This window comes from Rhinatrema bivittatum, chromosome 4 (assembly GCF_901001135.1).
Source record: "Rhinatrema bivittatum chromosome 4, aRhiBiv1.1, whole genome shotgun sequence".
NCBI classification, from domain to species: Eukaryota; Metazoa; Chordata; class Amphibia; order Gymnophiona; family Rhinatrematidae; genus Rhinatrema; species Rhinatrema bivittatum.
Window position 1 is genome coordinate 89,727,892 of NC_042618.1, and position 17,228 is coordinate 89,745,119.

Genomic DNA, 17,228 nt, shown 5'->3' on the forward strand with positions numbered 1-17,228 from the left:
AGCTCTTCTCGTCTCCTTGGAAAGATTTTTCACCTGAGTGTATCACCCAAACAGTACTTTTAAATGCTACCATGGCACCCAAACCACTGGGATTTAAATATTGTCAAGGTGGCAAAGTTGTGTCCATCCAGATGGGCATAACTACTGTTACATCTGATGGGCCCTGAACATGACCAGTCCACCTGCAGGGACTGCGGTCAAATGTTGCCCAGGTCCCAAAGACAGAGGGCTCAGAAGATTGCAAGATTAAAAGAGGAGGGGACAGGCTATTTATGCCTCGTGTCAGAATGGCTCTCTTCTCACTCATCCCTGGGCCTACCCTAGCGGAAAAACAAGGCAGAGCCAAGTAGGACATGCCCCCACAGTGCTCAAACTCCCCCATGCCTCAAGAAGACATCAGACATTGGGGGATGCATTGGTAAGATCCGTGTCTAAAACAGCATCGTCAGTTGATGGCAGTGTCGAAACCCACGGACCAGCGCAGGCGTCGAAGCAGGGTAAGCACCATGTTCGATGCAAGTGCAACCTGGCACTTGCGTCGAAGAGGGAAGTACACGATGCAAGGACTCATTGCAGATGCCTCCAAAGTGGAAGACGCAGGACCACGCAACGAAGCATCCATCCATGATATACATGACACAGATAGGCTATGCGTCAAACCCACTGCAGAAAGAGACAGTGTGGAAACACAAATCTCCCCAGAAGCAGGCTTCTCACAAGGGGAAACCGGAGAAGGATCCTTAAGAGGTGTTCTTGCCAGAGGAGCTCTTGGAGCTGGGTTTCTCGGATTTAGAGCTGCTCTCAGATGATCATTTCTCAGTAGGATCCTCTGCTCATCCCAAAGAGTCTATTCGGATATGTCTTCTGAATCAAAGAGGAAGACACACTCGCCTCAATTACAGGAGCCCCTGGCAAAGAGACACAGACCATTGCACAGGGACGAGAATCCAACTGAACGCGGTAGGGGACCTGATTCTACCATCCTCTTAGCTGCAGTGCCTTCTCCAACCAGAAGGGCTAAGTCCACCCTGGACAAAGGGCAGGAAGGAATCACACCCACCACCCAGAAGAGGAGGCAGCAGATCCCTAGAGAGGGAGGATTAGCTTCCCAAGCGATGTCTTAAATCTCTGCAATTCTGAGCAATTTTTTCACATCTCTGGAGAATGGCAAGCAAGGGCATCAACCATCCAGCCCCTCGATTGAAGATTTCTCCCCTGCAAGGGATCCCCTGTCCCCCATCACAGGGGGGGTTATAGCCCATGGGATGAGACAGTGGACCTCCATCCACAGTTCTCTCCACAACCAGACTCGGGCAACTTCACCAGGGTCCTCCACAGGAATCCCATTGGACTCACAGGAATAACCACCAGAATCATGTTCACTCCCAGAGGACCTGTCCTACTCTAAGTTTACTGAGAAGCTAGGGGAACTTTTGAAGATTGAAACTAAAAAGGTGCCAGACCTCAGATCGGAAGTCTTGGGTATTTTAAAGATCTTTGAAGTTCCAGCCAAGCCCATAGCCTTGCCCTCCCATGCAGTCCTGGACGTGATAATAGACAAGACCTGGGAATCACCTTTATTGGGATCAGCAACATCCAGGAAAACGGATCTTATGTTCCGGATAAGGAAGTCCCCATACTATGTAACTGTGCAACTGCCACATGCTTCTGTAGTTGTAGAATCAGCCATGAAAGTCATCTAAAAAATCTAGGCTACACTCGAACACTTTGCTGGGTAGGGACAACCATTACTTGGATGAGAACAGACCGAAAACCTTCCAAGCAGCGATGTGGAATGCCAAGATTCAACATCTCCAATTCTACATCACTCAATACTTGCACAAGTGTCTACAGTCTCTCAAACCCCACTTCACGGTTGACATATTAGATAATGCATTGTCTCAGCTCTTCATGGATCTAGAGGAAGGATTGCACCACCTCCTTTGCACGGTGTATGAGGATTTTGAAACATTAGCCTGTACAACGGTGGTGTCCATTGCAGCCCGGAGCATAGTCTGGCTGAGGGCCAGTGCCATACGTGAGGATGTCCATAAGAAGTTGGAAGATCTTCCATGCAAGGGAGACAAATTGTTTGGAGACAAGCTGCGGGAGACTGTATCCCAGCTTAAGGAGCAGAATGTGGCAGTTTTGTCCCTAACTTCCCCTACAGCAGCCCTCTGCCAGGAAATATTACTCAACCTACAAAGTCATAATACCAAAGGAGCATTTTCAGGATGTACATACTCTACCGTACACTGGCGTACCAGCAACCGCAGCAGTCACAGCCCAGGAATAGACCAAAGGGCCAATGTCAACAGAGGGAACAAGGCACTAACCTGAAGCTGCAACAGGGTTTTTGAGGAGGGCCTGGCCGAGGCTACCACTATTGGTGGGGGGCAGAATATCCAAGTTTTATGACTCTTGGGAAGCAATCACATCGGACCTTTGGGTATTGAGCATCGTCTGTGAGGGGTACAGATAACTTCAAAAAGAATCCGTCTCTCCCGTACCTGGTTCCTTCAATGCCGGACCGCATGCAAACGCAACTATTGCAAATGGAAGAGGACTCACTACTATAACAGACAATCCAAGAAGTGCCTTCAAACTGGCACAACAAAGTTTTCTATTTCCAATACTCTCTCATGCCAAAAAAAAAAAAATCAGGAGATCTCTGCCCAATTTTAGATTTGCGGGCCCTCAACAATTTCATTTGGGGGGAGAAGTTCAAGATGACATCCCTCAAATCTTTGCTGCCTTTTCTACAACTCAACAATTGGATGTGCTTGCTGGATCTCAAAGATGCTTACTCCCATATACCAATCCACAGTTCTTTCATGGCGCTACCTGTGTTTCCAGGTCTATGCATGTCTTTACCATTACATTACTCTCATCCACCTGGAGAATTTTCACAGAAGGAAAGGGATTCAACTGTTCCCTTATCTGGATGATTGGCTTCTAGTGGCATCAGTGGCAACTACTCTTCAGACACACTTGATGGACACTATAAATTGCTTAGAAGGATGTCCAGATGCTCAAGCAGAGGTGCTAGGATAGATGGCGGGGGCTCCGGCACCAGCATGGAGACCAGTGGCATGGGCGGCTTGACATTCCGAAGAGCTCTGAGCACCACAGTCTGCACCCTGCAGTCCAACTCCTCCTGAAAGTCCGGAGAGGCCAGGACTGAGGAAGGGGGAAGAGGCGTCACAGTGCCTGGCATGGATATGGTGGGGAATGCCTGGGACATTGGATGATGGGGTCTCCGATGGCTGGGGTTGCTTTGATGGTGGTGCAGCTGCCACTGGCATCACGCCGAAACCAGGGGTGTAAACAGACTGTGACCGGTGGCAATGCTTACGGGACCTCCCACGTTGCTTGGCCCGGTCTTTCACCAGTGCTGAGGAGGCGGAGAATCCAGACATCTGGAACACTGGTGAGATCATAGCGGATTGGTCACCGTCCCTGCGATCCTTTGAAGAGGTGGTGAGAAGAGTAGTGAGAGGGAGCGTTATCTGTTCACACAGCTGACACCCATGGACATCATGCAAGGCCCTCAGGCAGAGGATACAAACCGCATGTGGATCCGTGAAGGACATGGTCCGTGGGCACTGGGGTCACCGACAAAAGCCAGATGACACTATAGAAGTTACTCAACGTGCGGTCGATGATCAGCGGTCACCGGGAGGCAAGGTGCTGGGAATCGACCGCAAAGAAGCGAAAAAACAGCAACTTTAACCTACCACACAGAGAAGGCGCCAACCGCGAAGGGGGACCAGACGATGGAACAGGAAAAAAACAAATACAGTACTTTAAGCACAAAAACAAGAAAAATGGAGCGCCACAAACCACAAGGCAACTGCATCGCGGAAAAGAAGAGACTGAAGGGGGACCTCGCATGGATGATCGGATAGTGGCAAGCTGGGCATGCTCAGTATGCAGGTCAAAGCTTCTAGAAACTTTGACAGAAGGTTTCTGTGCCAGGCTCCATCCTGCTTGTCTTAGGAGAAATGGCAATTGCGTGGGAAGACTTGCACAGGTGCAGAGTCAAAACTCTGATCTTGGAGAGCAGCTCTGCCCAAGGCCCCAGACAGCATGGTTAATTCATCCTGCTATCTACGGTAAACACTGTTTATAGTAAGCAAACGCTTTTTATAGTTCAAAGGAAGCAACATGAGTAAGAATTAAAAGTCAAATATTTCACTAAACCTTTAACAGAGTGAGATATGACATCAATTTGATTGCATGTCAGGGGGATTAGATATTGAAATCCAATCTAAAATGTTTAAAATTTGAAAATAATCAATTCGATTGTCTACATGTATCTGCATGAAATGTCTCTGTCAGACAAGCATGAACGCAAGTACCAAATCATACCAGCCATCTTCTGCTTACCAGTCATCATCTGCTAAAAGTCTCAGTGCCTCAGCCAGAGCCATGTCTGGTTTAGAAAATGGTCGCAGCTCTAATGGATCCATAATCTCCGGACTATGTGTAAAAGATAAGGTCTGATCCTTGTACTGTCCTCTGGTAGATGGAGAAATTTCACCTGGGAAGACATAAAAAGCAATAATATCCAATATATTAATTCTGAGTGTGGACAATACAATATCAGATTTTAAACTATACCATTATTACATTTAACACTTTGTAATTTTCTATACCACTTAATGAGCAGTAAATCCTTTGACATTTACATTCATCCATGATGGAAAATATGGAAGGGAGACAAGTTCCCATTACAAAGCACTGTAATTATTTCCTTGAAACTGATGCCACATGACCTGCGATATCAAATGTACCTATATATTACCTTTACCTACAATGCTGGAAAAATCCCTGGTTGCTCAGGTGCCTAAAATTTGGCACCTGGCGACCACCATTGTACTAGAAAGAGATGTTGCTCCTAGCGATCAGGTGAAGCCACTGAGGGGGACCAAGGTGCCAACACCACAGCCACCAGTACCAATGGTAACTGGACCCAAGGACAGAAGCTATGGCTGCCTGTGCTGGTGGGATTGTCAGGAGAAATGCCACATCTACTCTCACCAGCAAGGTCAGTGGAGAGGCACTACAACTGCTGGTGGGATCCAGGGAGCGATGTCGTGGCATGAGGTTGTGCCCTGTCTCTTGGCTACATAGAAGAGAGGGGCTTGGGAACAGGAAGAAGGTGGGAGGGAAGAGGGAGGAGGAGAGAAAGCCTGGAGAAGGAAAGAGAGCAAAGAAAAGCAGAACATAAAAATGAAGGAAAAGAATCAAAAGAGAAAAGATAACAAGCAACAAGGATGGGGGAGGGGAGGGCAAACAAGAAAGACCAAAAAGTGAAATATATATTACAAAAAAAGGAAACAAAATTTCTTTAGCTTCTATATTTTCTGGGTGGTGCCTAAGTATCCCAAATATTATTCTATCCTTGCGTTTTTATATAATGCAGAGCTGCCTACTCTAAACATTTTCTCCACGAAAAAGACCATCAGTGCACTGTATTCCACTATATGAGACAGTGTAATGCTTGGCTGAAAGAGAACACTCATTAGTTAATCATTCCTTGGTGCTTTATTCTGGCATTATAAGTTTGATATAAGCCAAGGAGTCAATATAAACTTTCAAAGCTATTTTTGGACAGCAGCAGCAATTTAGCTAACTTTCTTTTATTGAAATGCTTAGTAACTGGTTTAAGATGAGCAGCATGATTTCTCTGCTAATCAAAATAATTCCACTTTGATAAAGACACACGAGAGACAAAGGAGGTTGCACCCATTTTGTCTACCTCCTTGGCTAAGATCCAAGCACAGGGTTTCAACTATGAACTGAGAACAGTGCTTTCTTGGCCTTTTGGCTGAGATTAAGAACCTGTGCAACCTGGTTGGGGGTGTTAATGGACATGATCTCACGAGCACTGCCACAGCAGGAGGATTAAACCTGTTTAAAAAAAAAAGTACAGAAAAAAAACCTTACTGCCACTGCTTACCTGAATTTGGCAAGACAGAATGTTTGGTCTTCTTCACACTGGAATTTCTTTTTAATGGGATACAGCTGAAATTAACATTTTCTATAGACAAAGGTTCAGTTTTTGATTTTATTACTACATCTCCACCAACAGTTAAACCTGAAAAATGAAGGAAACAATAATTGCAAAGTAGTAGTAGTTTTCACTGTATAGGAGGTTTCCACTAATTTTATTCTAACAACCACTTAACCTGAATTTTAGCTCCAACAACCTGCCAGAAAAGCTTCAATTGCAAAATCGCAATATCAAATGAGATGCCACTCATCACTTCTAACCTCCAGGAAAGTTTAAACCCACATCCATACACTTATAAAGCACAAGAGGCCAAGTTAAAAGCAAATTCTTGCAAAAGTAAGGGTGCAGCAAAATTGCATAAATGTTTAGGGGGAATTTTCAAAAGGATTTACATATGTAAATGTAACTACTATTGTAGTAATTTTCAAAAGCCCACTTACACTGGTAAAGTGCATTTACCCATGTAAAACCCATTTTTAAGTATGTAAATAAATGCTTTTGAAAATCAGGCCGTCAGACTTCTTTGCAGTTTTCTGAAGTTTCTACATTTTCTTCCATTTTTTTCCTGGTTTCTTTCCTTCTCCTGCTGTCAGCCTTACAGTATGCAGAATGTGATCAGGCTATTTCTTTTATTTATTTATTTATTTATTTATTTAGAGTTTCTTCTATACCGATAGCCGTTTGCACATTGTATCGCTTTACATATAACTAGGAACATTTAGGCGGAGCCATTTACATATAGGCAGAGCCCTTACATGGAACAGTAACAACTATAAGAGGCAAGGAACAGTAGAATAACTAAATGTTAAATTCGAGGAGTTATGTGTTACATATAAAGCTAATGAACTAGAATACTAGATAAGATAAGGTGAACTATAATACAAAATGTATTTTAAATGCAGGTTTGGAGTATCGGTCATTTTTTTTTTTTTTATGGCGAGGGTGGACAGAGAGATGTAGGCCGCAGTGCCTAGATTTGGTTGGCCAAGTTAGGTGGCTAATGCTGAAAATCAACACTAGCCGTCTTAACTTTCTTCCCCAACCTAACCTATCCCTAGACTGGATAAAGTTAGTTAGTTTTGACTTAGTCGGCTAGATCCTTTTGAAAACTGACCCCTTAATTATTCCAGATATCTTCCTTCCTAAAATAGATTATCTGGGAGGGAAAATAGGGGAGTAAATGGAAGTGAATTTTGTCCCTAGAAAGTTCTGGAAGAAAATCCTACCCATGAGAAGAGCTAGCTTGGCAAAGATTTATTTATCCATATGGCAGATATAAAATAGTCAGCAGCAGTGCAAGTTTCTTTATCTCCCCTCCTCTCCTTCCATTCCTTCTATCCCCTCTTTCCCTTACTCCAGCTATACTCTCCCTCTTTTTCCCTACCCTCCAAGCATTGTTCCCCTTTCTCCCTCCAGGCATTCTCTCACTGCTTTCCTCACATCCCCTCCTTCCAGGAATTTTCTTTTCACGCCATCCTCCATTCATTCTCTCAAGCTTCTCCTCCCCCCCTCCAGGCATTCTTCCTGTTCCCCCAATCTATTCTCTCCATTCTCTCCCTCCCAGCACTTTCTCCCTCCCACCAGGAATTCTCTCTGTCCATCAAGGCACTGTATCGGGGAGGAGGGGTACAGACAGGAAGAGGTAGAGAGATTAAAAGATTGATAAAAATGATTGTGTGGCCCTAAAACCAGTGTTGTCCAATAAAATTTAGAGTTTTAATTCTTAATTTAGCATTTCCATCTCATGAATCTAAATGGCAGGTAAAAAAAAAAAAAAAGGAATACCAACTTAAACACAGAAATCATTTATTAAGGAAAGGCGGAACAGGGCTCACTTTCCAGTAATACAGTAGATGTCAGCAGAAAAAGATTAATTAGTCCATCCAGTCACCCCAATTATTCCAGTTTACAATGCCAAGGATATAGCTCGATTGCCAGCCAGGGAGAAAAGGTAACAGGAGTAGGGAGAAGATAAAATGCTGGGGAGGAAAGGTAAGAGACAGATGAGAGGGTGCTTGGGAAAGAGGAAGTAGGGCAGATGCAGGAAAGTGGAAGGGAGTGAAGGCAGCAGGATAGAGGATGTTGGGGGAGGGGCTGAAGAAGTTATTCCCCTATCTCCATTCATGCTTATATGCAAACATTATGTGCCCAGCAGTAGGGTATACTGCTGCACTTGCTATTAATTTATTCACTCCATCATGGACTGTCGATTGGTCCCTCTACTGTCAGCAGGGGCCCCAGGACTTGATTTGCGTATTAAACAAAACCTGCACTAAAATCTCACTCCAATTTTAGAGTGGGTTTTATTACATCGGTCCCCAAAGTTTGGTTCAGCTAGGTCTAGCCATTTAGAAATTAAAAAGGAGACATCATACACATAGATGGACTTGATCATCCTTAAATGGTCTCACAGCACTCCCATTTCTACACAGATATCAAAAACACCGGGTGTCTGATTGATCTCTGCTTTCATCATGCTTTACAAAGTAAATATTGCATAAAGACAAGGCTGGCTTTCAGTATCAGCTCAGAAATCAGCATCTCTCCCAGTGTTCAATTTATGTGTGTGATGACAGTCATTTTGCTTTTCCATTCAAACTATTGTTTCAGAAAGACAGGAGGACACATTTTAGTGGCCACTTTTTCGCTAGCATGCTTACAAGTGGGAAGGAGCAGAGGCTGACAAGAAAATTAGCTCATTATGAAATATACATGTTCCAAATGCTAATCAAGGTCAAGGTTTTTTTTGTTTTTTTTTTTTTTAAACACAACTCCTTCCCATTCTTCCAACTTGAATCTCAGTGTCTTCTTACTTTTGGGATTTAATGTGCTCTCCTTGGAGATTCAAATATGACTGCCCCAATGAAAATTAAAATAGTATATAGAACATATTAGAAAGCTGAAAGCATTTAAGTAAGTGTGACAAACTACCTTTTCCAACAATCACAACAGAATCATCAGCCAGGGTACTTGTTGACATGGAGTCCAAGTTGTTAAGTTGTTGTAAACTTGATGTGGACCCTGTAAAACCTAAAGAATTACAGATAAAATATATTACTCCTTATCTTGGAAGACGTAAATGTTAGGCAAGTGCTATACAGAAGGCAAAAGTATAAAAAGAAACCTGCATCACACAACTGCTAACCTAAGAACAGTTGAAAACAAAATATTTTAATAAACCAAAGGGTTTATGCTTTTAACTTTGGAACCTATTGGCTCTTTTGAAATTGTTCTAGTGTTACATATCTAAATTTAGTTCCTAGTTTCACTAAGTCCCTAAATTTAGATCTTAAAAAGTGGATGGCTATAGGGTGGGGATTAGCAGTTATTTTCAGCATTTAGCACCTAACTCATGCTCCTAAATCTAGAAAAATGAATTGCAGACTGAAATTTAGGTCCCCAAGTTTTAGGGACCTAAATTTAGGTGGATTTTCAGCTGAAAACTTAAGAGTTCTACATTAGGCTGTAAATAGGTACCTAACTTGGGCCTGGATTCACTAAGCTGTGATATTTTATTGCAGGTGGGACCCAATATCGTGGGGTTGGGCGGAACCATCCCATGATATTTTGCCCCTCCCTGACAAAATATCACTACAGTATTGTTGCATTTTGTCTCTCGGTAAAAATACACGAGACAAAACAATGCGGCAGGAGCCATGGCCAAGCACAATGGTGGCACCAAAAGCAAGAGACCACCATCGCCATAAAAAGGCCATGCAACCCAACATGGCAGTCACCTTAAAAGAAATAAAACAGTCACCAGGGATCTTATAATACCCCCCCGTCCATCCCAGGGCCACTAATCATGGTGGCCTCCCCAAAATAAATAAAAAAAATGTAAGCCAGCGGTGTGCGACAATGTCACCCTCATGACCTGAACTACTGACACCACCCCCAAATAGTTACTCTTGATCCCTGTTCCATAAAAACACTAGGCCAGTAGGGTCCCCCTTTAAAGCCCCCTCCAACTCCCAACTGTTGATAAAAATCATTGTTGGCCCAGTGGCCTCCCCCACACCCTATACCTTAAAATTGGCCATTCTGCATAAGTCGAAAGCCAAGGGCACCCCTAGCCCCAGACCCAGTCAATGCCATTTTCCAAAATGACACCAACTAGACCTTGCCCTAGTTACATGACACCTGCATTTAGCATCTTAAAAAGTGACTGGCAACAGGGGTAGCGTTAGGGTGGGAGAGAAAAAGCTAGGAGCTTAGCGCTGATTTTCAGCACTAACATAGAAGCTTAAATCTGTGCAAATGAATAGCAAGCCAAAATACTATGTTTTAGGACCCTAAAACATAGTATTTAGGGTCTAAAACTTTAGCTCCTAAATTAGGGTCCTAAATTTAGATGCTCAGCATTTTTTTGAATTATCAGCCTCTAAACTGTGCTGAAAGTTTTACAATTGTTAACTTTTACTGGTATTTAACTACTCTGGTTGCTTTTATTAACTGTAATTAAAAACAATCAAACAACATTTGTTATGTAATTCTTCCTTGGAGTTTTTCCCTGTGGAGAAGATCTCACTATAGTACATGCTCCAGCTGACAGCACAGCTGCACTGCAGAAACTGAAATTTTCACCCAGTTCTTCTCTTTTCAGCATACATCTTATCATTGACAATTGGAAGACTTATCGTAAAGAAGCAAAGTCTCCAATAACTGTAAATTGTTGACAAAAAAAAAAAAGACCACTTCTAAATTCGTATTCTGTTCTTTTAGCTGTAAGTTTCACAATATGCTGCAATTTTACATCAAAGCAGCAGTGCAAAGGTCAAAAGATAAGCACGCGTGTAGGTATAATGAGAATGGATATGGAATGGAAGGAAGAAAGAAAGAGGAAAGTATGACTATATGGAGGGATGATGCTGAGAAATACCTGCAATTATTTAAGGGAACATGAGGGTAATCCTAAAGCTAGAAACCATGACATTACTAAACTAACCTTTTGTATGTTTAAGGTATTTTTGCTGCTCCTTGATCTGACCTTTGACAGCACTTGGTACAACTTCTTTCTGTGCCTCGTCCTCAAAGTCAACTGTTCCATTTCCATAGGCCATGCGCTGGCCTACAATGCTCACCTCTGATGATGCTTTGTCCTGGAATATTGTTCCTCCTGAACAGTATCAACAGCACAAGTTTTCAAAAGACACCTCTGAGATAATAAAGTGAGGTACAGTGCATACATGCTGGTAATCCCTACAGTGTTGCTAATTGTAAAGTTTTCTGTTTAGAACTTGCAGAAGTGAGATCTGGAAGCATTTGTTCCAATTCAGTGCACGATTTTGAGCAAGTCGCTTCAATTTGCTGTGATCAAACTTAAAATGAACACTCTTTGGGGAAAGAACGTTACAAATGTGATATAATTTGGACTATCTTGCATACATTGACATTTATAAATAATGACCACCAAAGTACTAATTACCTCTTCAGCAAATAATCTAAACTGCATGTTAAGGCAACTGGAACTTAGACCAGGACTGGTAGATCTCTGAACCAATCTAAACCAGGTTTGGAGTTTTTTGTTTTTATCTTACATTTACTGAGATATAAATGCTGTTGATAAAAGTACCCGTTTAAACTGTTAAAATTATTTTGGTTAACCATTTCATCGTACTTTCAAAGTTGAAAGTTTCAGTATTTCCAAGAACTCTAACATGAACTGCATTTTCCTAAAAATGCTTGCAGAGTGGGAAGGTTCAATTTGTAAATGAACACAAAATTACTGTGAACCAGCACTTCAAACTGGAGGAAATTTAAACCCAGAGCTCAGACAGCTACTTCCATATTAATTTATTCATTTCACATTTCATTGGTCCTCTCCCTGGTTCTGAAGGAAGATTAGTCCCCTATTTCTGAAAAGGGATTGATCCCTTTTTTCAAGTGATGTGAATAAATGAATACAGAAATAGTTGTCTTCAAGTTTCTGGCAAAACCTTTGGGTTTAAATTTTTCCTGGTTTGCAATGCTGATTCACCAATTCCTAGTTTGACCAGCATTATACAAAGCGCCCCAATCTCAATGGAGTTTGAATTTTATCCAAACCAATTAGCCCATCCTTAAAATAAAAATTAAAAAATAAGCACATGGAACTAAAGTACCAAGCATGAATCTCTTCCACTGTTTTTAATGAAAGGAGAAAAAAAAGAAACTTATGGCTGTAGTTTTCCTATTTTCCATAATATAGTCATGTCAGTTTTAGTTGACCATTGTCTTTCAAAACTAATTTGCATGCAGGAACAACCTACAAAACAAAACAATTTTTTGTTATGTAACATCTATCCTGATTATATTTATACTTGAATACCACCTTTCTCTTGGACATAAGGGGTTCAATTTTCAGCAAAGTTAATTAGATAAACTTATTTGGCTAATTCAGCAAGGACCCATGCCACTGAATATACTCAGCTACATAAAAGTTAGCCAGATAAGTTTATTAGATAAACTCAGAAATCACCTTGAATATAGACTTCAATTCAAAATATTCTTAATTGAAATTTTGAGACCATCATATATGAGACGCTAGCTCACACTCAAACGGGTATTAGAAAAGCCATATGAAGGCTGCGTCAACCGGTATAATCATTGGTCTTTGATAGTGTTTAATAATATTTGAGACTTTTATAATGCAAGTAAAATCACTTAAGAATGTGTTAGGGGAAGCAAGATGGCCGCTGCATAGCAGGACGCAGGCGACCTAGCTCCTGGGAAGTTTCTCTGAATTTCAATTTTCTGCTTCTTTATATTGCCTACAAATGCCGCATACAAAGCGCAAAGCCCGGATCCGAGAAAGTAATTCCTCAACTCCAATTTCGGTGGGGAGACAACTAAGGATAGAGGACGCCTTTGGAAGACCCATGCTGCCGGAACCAGAGGGAGGGGCCGCAAGAGAGCTTAGCGGGGAGCAGCTGCTAGACTCCGGGCCCGCAGAAACATCCCTCAGCCCCGAAGAACCAACAATGCCAGCTCCCCCCTCAGGTCCCTATGGAGAAGTGAGGGACAAACATCTAGCAACGGTGAAAGAACAGCATATTCTGAGGACACCGCCAGCCCCGAGAAGTACAGCTGGTGGGTTGATTACTTCGGAGAGCCCGTCAATTCAGGGCTCCGAGGGCCGGTATGAGGAAGGACAGCGTTTGGTTGGGGAGAGAAGTCCTCCTGAGAAGGGAAAAGAGGAATCTGAATGGGAAGTTCTCCTGCCGACTCATCTTGAAATGCCTAAAAAGGTAACATTAGAAGTGATATGGAAGGCTATAATGACGTTGAACAAGGCGGTTATAGATTTGACGAATACTGTTAAGGAAAATTTAGTTAAAGTACAGAACCAAGAAAAAAGGATTGTTCAGATTGAAGTGACTACGAAAGACATGGATGCTGAGGTAAAAAGAGTTAAGGAAGTACAAACTGAACTTATAAGATCGAAATCTAGTATGGGGAAGAAGCTGGAATTCCTTGAAAATGAATTGAGGAGGCCTAATTTAAGGTTTCTCAATTTTCCAAAAACAAAATGGATTCCCCCAAAAGAATTACCAGAACGTTATTTCCTGAATATATTAGGCTTCTTGGAAACAGCTATACCCAGAGTTTCAAAGATACTATACCTGCCATCGAGATATGAAGATGTGAATCAAGCTGAGAAATCGGAAGATAACTTGTCTGATGATATAATTGAAAAGTCATTTGAAACAACAATAGAGAAAAGAGCTACTCTACTGGTGACTTTCCTACAGGTCTCAGAAAGAGATAAAATACTTCAAGCTTATTTTCGTAAACAGAAAAATTTATTTTATGGGAAACAAATAAGAATCTTTCCAGACATAACAAAAGTAATGCAGGAGAAGAGAAAGCTCTTCCTGCAAATGAAAAGTGAAGTCATCTCAAGAGGTGCTAAATATTTTTTGAGATTTCCGGGTCGCTGTATCATAGTCTTCCAAGACAACAGATATGTATTTAATGAAATCGAGCAGTTGAGACAATATTTAGATTCACATTCCTGATAATTCTCATGAGGAGGTTGGTCGATATGATTAAGGCGCATGATGCTATGCTTTTCCTTTATGTTTATGTAAAGCTTTCTGCTCAATTGTATCTTGTTTCCCCAGATTACTTATAAATATTATTTGATATTGTTACAAGTTACACTAAAGTTGATGTATAGAAACTTTATTTTTCTTCTTTCGAGATGTAATAGTAACAATTTGAAAATTCAATAAAAACAAATTAAAAAAAAAAAAGAATGCGTTAACACCATAACACATTTTGATGAATAATGCAGTCAGACTGGCAGGATTTTAAATCCCATGGTTTGTCCAGCTAAGTTTGGGATTTAGCCAAAATGCTTTAATATTGACCCCAAGATTAGGCTTTGGCTTTTAAATGCAATAGTCATTCTAATTAGCGTCAAATGATCTCTGATCATTTAGTCTTTTAGGACAAAATTCATTAGAAGTTATCTATAATTCCATCAAGCTAACACCCTGCCTTCAGGTAGCTGGTGAAAACTGCCCTTGTACATGAATATGTAGAATGAATTTTCTCAAGTATAGCATGACTGAACTTTGTCCTCTGCATACATTCACAATATACTAACCCACTAACCATTAGTTTATAGTCAACCAAATGTTAAATCAGTATATGAAAAGAAATCTCATCAGGATAACAGCCAGAGATCAGATCGTCTCAAGCTTTCCCTTTTCAATTACATAGCTCTGATGAAGCTTAGAGGAGAATAATTCCAAATGCTAGCTTCTAACAACCACTAGAAAACCTTTCCATTGGATTTGAAAGTGGCAGATAGAGCACATGGCTTGTGCTCTATCTTTGGTTTACTCTCTTTTGCCCTCCTCTATCTTGATTTGCATATGATGCTACTACTCATGAACAATTTCACATCAGCCACTTCCATTCTTCAATAAGTATCACTTGCACAATACCACAAACAACTTGTTGCAAACTATCAGATCAGGGGTTTTCCACACTCTAATTAGGTGCAAAGTAAATCTTACCTGTACTGGGATTGTGCTCTGTTAAATGGCTGCCTTTAGTCCGTGCGGATGGTACTCTTCCTAGCCGCAATTTAGATTCAAATGGAGGAATGACATCCGACCTGTCATAATGCAATCAACTGCTGTAAAGAGGATTATTTACAATAAAATCCACCAAGGAATTTTTACTGCCTCCATCAAAGGCAGTTAAGAGAAGAAAGAATTGGAGATGAAAGGAAAACATACAGCAAAAAGGGCTACTATAAATGTAGCATCTCCATCAGTTCATTAATAAGCTATTAGTTATTTTCTGAAGCAAAATTACTGTTGGATGGTAAACATTTCTTTAATTGAATATTTTCTCTCGAGTTTATTTAGGCGCTAATTCACTATGAAAAGTTTAGCTTCATTCTTGCATAATGTTTATTTCCAAGAAAAGGGCTATAGCAGGTACACTGTACTACTGTGTCTCATACTTGGAACTGCGACTAAAAAGATTTGAGAGCCACAACTGGCTGAAGCCAATTAGAGAATTAGAACTAATGGCATGATAATAGCATCAGTACTTCATTAATTTTTCTGCCACCCACCTCTCTTATGTACCTATACTATGCCAACCAAATCACCAAGCTAGTAAATGGTGGGAAGGGAAGCTTCCCACCATTTGTCTCCAGGACACAGAAGAGATAAAATCACCCTAAACGTCCCTAAAATGTTCAGTTAAAACTAGACTACCAAAAGTATTTTAATTGGAACAGAATTTTATACTCACATAATCTTCTTTCCTTGAGGTATAGGGGACACTGGTGAAGTCAGGGATTCTTGGCTGTAAACTCCACTTTCACTATAGGAACAGGTGTTTGGAGAGGAAGCCCGGGAAGAAGAATCAGGTGTCAGATCCAGTTTAAGACCAGAGTCTGGGCTCTTCAGGTCAGAAGCACTGCCACTCAGCCTTGCTCGCCTCTTAGCTGCGCTATTATGCAAAGATCTAAGAGAGCTCATCATCTAAAGAAAGCAATGTAAGCAGAATTGCTTTTATTATTAATAAAGAATACCAACAGTGGTTTCAACAAAGCAAAGGAATTCAGTTGGCAAATATAAGCATGCTTATTTCAAAATCACTAATTTAATCCACGCATACACATAAGATTAGTATTATTTGTTGGTTCAAGATGCGATATATGCAGAAATGGTCAACTCCAGGACTCAGGATCAACACGTAGGTCTGGTCTCTCCCTTTCCCCTATTTCTCCAATCTTCTGCTTTCCATCTCTTGACCCACTGCCTGCTTTGAGTTTTTACAATAACCCACTGACATGTTTGAGTTGCTGATTCTGAGATGAACTGCAAGCATAGACTCAAGGTATGCTAAAACATCTTTCACGCCTCTGTAGACCAGAAATGCCCAACTGAGCAGGGGTGATAGACAAGGAAGAGACATCCTCCTTTATGTTATTTCTGCAGGGTCTCTGTGAACTACATGATTATTTTATATATTTAAAAAATTTATAATCTTCCACAAGCAATTTTTACCGTTCAGGGTGGATTACAATAAAATCATAAATATCTCATTTACAATAACCATACAAAAACAAATATCAGACTTTTCATGGAACTTTCTGGTATTCATGAAATACTCTCAAAGGCTGGGCACCACCTTACCTTAGGCTTCGTCTCATGCCATATATACCCTTTGCTCTCTACGTTCACTGTTACAAGCCCACTTAGCCATGTTGCGCCTCAAGGATATATGCCACACCAGCACCAAGAAAAGAATCTTTGCAGGATATGTCCCAACTTAATAGAACTCCGTACCACCTATCAAGCTTGGTCCGGATTTTCTAGTTTTCAGGAAACTATTGAAAATCTGACTCTTCAATTCTGGCAGATCCAAAAACATTGATCCATCCTTGTTGTTCACTACCATACCTTGTTAATAACAGTTTATGGACTTGTCCACCATAAACTTGTCCAAATCCCTTCTAAATTAAGCTATGATAGATGCCATTACAAAACCTGCTGGCAACAAATTCCACAACTTGATTGTATATTAAGTGAAAAAATACTGATTTAAAAAAAAAAAAAAAATTGCTACCTGTTGGTTTCAAGAAGTATCCCCTAGTCCTAGTTCTATTGGAAAAGATAATCATTTCCTATTTACCTAATCCACCCAACTCATGATTTTGTGTACCTTTATCATATTCCCTCTTAGTCATCTCTTCTTC

At 41.0% G+C, this 17,228-nt stretch overlaps 1 protein-coding gene across 1 annotated transcript in view; it reads right to left on the minus strand.

Moving 5' to 3' along the window:
- Positions 1-17,228, minus strand: part of TOGARAM1 (TOG array regulator of axonemal microtubules 1) — a 221,371-nt gene that overhangs the window by 95,516 nt on the left and 108,627 nt on the right. The window contains exons 6-11 of the mRNA XM_029598475.1: positions 15,776-16,008; positions 15,025-15,125; positions 10,965-11,135; positions 8,951-9,049; positions 5,966-6,103; positions 4,390-4,543 (exon numbers count right to left, since the gene is read on the minus strand). Coding sequence (XP_029454335.1) covers positions 4,390-4,543; positions 5,966-6,103; positions 8,951-9,049; positions 10,965-11,135; positions 15,025-15,125; positions 15,776-16,008 — 896 coding nt within the window. The remainder of the gene's footprint in view (positions 1-4,389; positions 4,544-5,965; positions 6,104-8,950; positions 9,050-10,964; positions 11,136-15,024; positions 15,126-15,775; positions 16,009-17,228) is intronic.